Source organism: Alligator sinensis, unplaced genomic scaffold (assembly GCF_000455745.1).
Source record: "Alligator sinensis unplaced genomic scaffold, ASM45574v1 scaffold172_1, whole genome shotgun sequence".
In the NCBI taxonomy this organism is placed as follows: Eukaryota; Metazoa; Chordata; order Crocodylia; family Alligatoridae; genus Alligator; species Alligator sinensis.
In genome coordinates, this window is record NW_005842168.1 from 28,336 (window position 1) to 33,693 (window position 5,358).

A 5,358-nucleotide genomic window follows, 5' to 3' on the forward strand; every position below is an offset into this window, starting at 1 on the left:
GTGAGCGGGTTCCGCTGCCCGCGGGCGGGCGGCGACGCGGGCGCCGTGTACTGCTGCGGCTTCCAGGACGTGAAGTACTGCTGCGATGACCCGCACGGCTTCTTCCCCTACGAGCACAGCTACATGTGGTGGCTCAGGTAGGGTCCGCGCCCGCTTCCTCCCCCCAGCCCCCAGGTCTCCTGGCTTCCCATCTCTTGGAAAGTTCAGCATGCCCCCCCGCCCCGGCGCCAGCTTGGCACGAGGCGGGAGCTGGGCAGCCCCAGGCTCATGTTTGACCCCGCCGGCTCTGTGCCCCGCGTGGGCCACGCGGCGCTTGTGGGGTGAGGGTCCCTCCGCGACAGGGTCCGCGCCCGCTTCCTCCCCCCAGCCCCCAGGTCTCCTGGCTTCCCATCTCTTGGAAAGTTCAGCATGCCCCCCCGCCCCGGCGCCAGCTTGGCACGAGGCGGGAGCTGGGCAGCCCCAGGCTCATGTTTGACCCCGCCGGCTCTGTGCCCCGCGTGGGCCACGCGGCGCTTGTGGGGTGAGGGTCCCTCCGCGACGGCCGCGCGAAAGGGGGCTGGCAGGGGAGCGCAGCGGGAGGGAGCTGGGCAGGGTACGGGGCTTTGTTCCAGAGAGAGAAGCTGTGGGAATCCTAGCAGAGACCGATCTTGTTCCTTTGAGAAAAGGAACCTGGTCTTTTGTGCAATAAAAAAAAGCAAAGGGCAGAGGTCTCGGCTGCCCGAATCCCGGGGGCTTAAACCGACTTACTCCAGCAGACAGCTTGGCCTTAAATCAGGAGGAAACCCCTGCTCTCTGCTCCTCAGGTAGCGGGCACTATGGCACAGCTGCAGTTTTCCCAGCCGGGAAGGACTGGTTGGGACGAAAGCTGTGCTTTTTAGCATCTGTTCTTTGATTTGCCAGCCAGTCAGTGTTGAGCAAAGGGATGCTATCTCTTAAAAGTATGCCAGCTTGGAGCAGTGGCCAGAAACTGGGGAGCAAAGACGCTGTTTGCAAGAAAACAAAATATTTCAATAAAAGTTGATTCCTCCTTCCAGTCCTTGCCTTTAGACTGCGAGGCGCTGGATACCAGCATTGAAAGAAGAACTGCTGCAGCCGGGGGGGCTGCCTTGAGGACTGCCATGTAACGTGGCCACACTAGAGGTGCACCGATACATCAGTCCCATATCGGATTGGCACCAATATAAGGAAAATTGAGGCTGATGATGTGGCCAATAAATGCTGCATGCACGTGCTCAACCGCAGCACAGCACGCAGATGGCCAGGAGCACAGCCTGGCACCTTGGAGAGGAGCCACGTCCAGCTGGTAAGTCTGTTGTGGGGGAAGAGGTGCGGGGAGGAAAGGGCATGGTGGGGGTGGGGGGCAGATCAAGGCCCCTATGGTGAAGGAGGGAGTAGGGCTGGAGCAGGGACATGGGACTGACCTGTGGCTTGTCCAGGGGGTGTGGGGGGGGAGGGCAGCTCCCACCATTACACACACCCCGAGAAGGCAGATCTGCACGCAGGGTGAGGGTGGGCTGCCGCTGCAGGCTGGGGCTGGGGCTACGCTGGGTTCCTCCTGGTGGGGGAGCTAGGCGGGCTGTACTTGGGGCGGGTGGCAGCAGTGCTGGGAGGAGGGGTTGGGGGGGCTAGAGCCACCCCAAAATTTGCTGTAGCAACACTCCCAGCACTGCTGCCACCCACCTGAAGCTGAGTCCGACCCAGCCCCCCGCTGGGAAGAGCCCTGTGCAGCCCTAGTCCTAGCCCACAGTGGCAGCCCGGTCCCAGCCCATGCAGAGATTTGGGGGGCACATGCCCCACATGCCCTCCCAGGGTGTGCACAGCACTGGGAGCTGCCCCTCCCCCAACCGGACAAGCCACAGCCCTGTCCTGTGCCCTTCCCTGCCCTGCCCCACTCCCTCCTTCACCCCAGGGGCCTTGATCTGCCCCCTCCACGCCTCTTCCCTCCCCCCTTACCCTCCCTCACAACAGATGTACCAGCCAGTGGCCGCTCTCCACGTTGTGGGGCTGCACATTGGCTATCAGAGCAGTATTGGCCAATATGGCTTGTTTAAAAATTGGCATCGGTATTGGCCTAAAAAATCTCTATTGGTGCACCCCTAGGCCACACAGTAAAGCCCTGTGGTGGGTGTGTGCAGGATAGAGGAAAGGGCTATCAGTAATAAAAGTCATGATCCATTTTTCTGGAAAACCACTGGGCATCCAGCAAACTTTACCTGATGTTCTAGGCTTTTAACTGGGCTATTTTTCCAATGATTTTTATTGGCTTTTTTAATATGTAACTTCTTTTTAAAAAATCTGAACTATTGGAAATGCTTTGTTTGCAGCATTGCCATGTTGTGTTCTGAACCAATTAGCTTCACAGCCTCAGCTGGTTAGCTTGGGTCTTTTGTGAGATGAGAGACATCGGGGTGTTACTTAAATACAGTATCTTGACAGTACTTCAGTCAGGGCTGTTTGGATTCATGCACAGTTAGGAAATAGCTTGACTTTAGCAAGGCTTTTGATACCGTCTCCCACAGCATTCTTGCAAGCAAGCTGAGGAGGAATGGGTTGGATGAATGGGCTGTAAGGTGGATAGAAAGCTGGACTCAATGGGTAGCAATCAATGGCTCAATGTGTAGCTGGCAGCCAGCATCAAGTGGAGTCCCAGGGGTTGGTCCTGGGGCCAGTTTTGTTCAATATCTTCATTAACGATCTGGAAGATGGCATAGAGTGCAGCCTCAGCAAGTTCGCAAATGACACCGAGCTGGGGGGAGTCATAGATACAACGGAGGGTCGGGCTAGGATTCAGAGTGACCTAGACAAATTGGGGGATTGGGCCAAAATAAATCTCATGAGGTTCAACAAGGACAAGTGCAAAGTCCTGCACTTAGGATGGAGCAATCCCATGCACCGATACAGGCTGGGGCTGACTGGCTGGGCAGCAGCTCTGCAGAAAAGGACCTGGGGGTGATAGTTACAATAAGCTGAATATAAGCAGCAGTGTGCCCTTGTTGCCAAGATGGCTAATGGCATCCTGGGCTGCATGGGTAGGAACGTTGCCAGCTGATCAAGGGAAGTGATTATTCCACTCTAGTTTTCACTGGTGGGGCCACATCTGGAGTACGGTATCCAGTTTTGGGTCCCCCACTATAGAAGGGATGTGGACAAGCTGGAGAGAGTCCAGCAGAGCAACAAAAATGGTTCGGGGGTTAGGGCACATGACTTATGAGGAGAGGCTTAAGGCACTGGGTTTCTGCAGAAAAGAAGACTGAGAGGGGATTTGAAAGAAGCAGATCCCTTCCTGGTTCAAGTTAAATCACATTCCCCCAGCATCCCAGCATGCTTTGCAGCCTTGAGCTGGGCTATATTGTCTGCTCCAGAGAGCAGGGCTAGCCCTGCCCCTGTGCTCCTGAGCTGGAGCAGTGAGGACTGGCTCACTGGCCCTTGCCCCCTGGCAAATCCTGGCTGGGGTCTGGGGCCAGGGAGGGGGGTTAAACGCGCCTTTCTCCGAATACAGAGCTGTCCTGCCCTGCTGGCTTACTTAGTGCTGGCTGTGACTGTGGACTACAAATCCCAGAAGCACCTAGAAGCAGGAAGAGGAAGTGATGAGTAACCCTGCAGAGTCCTGCAGTTGTGTTTGTGGATTGCAACTCCCAGAGACCTTGGGGGCAGCAGAAAGAGGAAGGGAACACACAGCCCATGCTGGCCTTGTGCCCGAGAGCTGTGCTCCAGCACCCCGCAGCTTCTGGCCTGAGCCACTGCAGGCATGTGGCTGCATTTCCTGAACCAAAAATGAATGTCTGTTCATTTGCTTATTGGTTCAATCTTTGCAGCTTGGACTAACCTGCAAAGACTGAATCAATTCAGCCTCCAGCTTTTTGACTGTCTGTACTTACCCCTGGAGACACTGAATGCACATGCTGCAAGGTGTTGTGGGTTCTCACCCCAGCAACTGCTGCACTGAGCCTATGAACACACACCTCCTGCCCATGTGCGGCATAAAAGCCACAGTATTTCTTCCTCTTGGCACAAATGGGAAGTAAGGAGAATGGTTCTGAGTGAGCACACTGATTGTGATGCATGCAGCTGCCGCCAGCCCCTTGAACTTTTATTTTGCACTGTTGAAAATATCTTTTGAAGTATTTTATTGTTTGCTACTGTTCAATAAAGTCTTCATTCATGAAAAATCATGGTTTATTTACTTGGTCTGACAAAGAAAAGGCTACGTCCCAAATAGTAAATTATGGTTAGCAATTCAGCTAAAATGTGTGTGCAGCCAGGTCAAGAGCAATTAATTCGTAAAACTTGATGCATTAACAGTCCACTATGATGGGCAGTCAGATATGTTCCTGCCGCTCCCCGTAGCTGTACAGCCCTTTGATAGACTTTTGTAACGGCCCTTGAGTCTCCCTCTTCAAAGCCTGCAGTTATTCTTTCCTCTCTCTGCTGCTATGAATTATCTTCTCCAGCACTTCAATACAAACACCACCACATGCAGGAACACTAGAGCAATATCTGACCTGCTGAGGTCCAGCCTCCTCATGAGACATCTCCAGCTTCTGTTAAAATTTACCATGCTCAACAATCATTCTTCACTTGCTCTGGCAATCCTTCAATCTTCCCTTACTCCCACTGAGCAAGGATTAATGAGCTAGGGGTGCAAGAGGATTGACTTGAGCATACCAGAATCACTGTTGGCATTGCAAAACCAATGATGTGAATGTGCTGCGCTGGGAACAGTGTCCTTGTTGACAGCTTCTCAACAGGGCCTGAATGCCTAAAGATGTGAGTAGCAAGCAGTTTCCTGACAATCAATGTGAAACATCCTCAGCGATCAATCAGCATGCAGATTATGGAGGAAAAGCACCTGTCTCCGTGTATGCAGTCGGCAGCAAGGAGGGGAAAACAGAAGAGCGGCATGTTGCCCGGCTGTTATTCCACTGAAGTGTTGGCAGCCCGTTGCTTCACATCCCTTTGTTACTTCCAATGCCCAGTCCTGTGGAGCGGTCATGTTTAATGTCTTTGTTTCCCTGGATAACAACTACACTTGCTCTGCACCTGCTATGAATTTTCCCATTCAAAACTGATTGTCCACTGACTGATAGTAACCTGGGATTGCAAACTTCTTGCATGCCATTGCCACCCATTTCTCCACTGTCCAAGCAAGCTCTGACAACTCCAGGAATACGGCTTTAGGTCATGTTTGCATCAAGCTCTGATCGCAACACTCGGTGCTTGTTTTGCAGATCTTAAAACACTGCTTCTTTGTGCAAGAGGGCAGTGGATATCTGCAGCACCGGGGCTGCACCACCGGTGTTATCCACTTCTTTTTACAGCGGCCTGGGTGGCCCCTCGGGGGGGTTCTAAAACTTCACA

The 5,358-nt window shown here is 53.5% G+C and overlaps 1 protein-coding gene across 1 annotated transcript in view; it reads left to right on the plus strand.

The window, feature by feature from the left end:
- The window catches only part of SHISAL2A (shisa like 2A), a gene marked incomplete at its 5' end in the record, with an annotated part of 92,506 nt that continues 87,148 nt past the window's right edge, over positions 1-5,358 (plus strand). The window contains one exon of the mRNA XM_025206656.1: positions 1-137. Coding sequence (XP_025062441.1) covers positions 1-137 — 137 coding nt within the window. The remainder of the gene's footprint in view (positions 138-5,358) is intronic.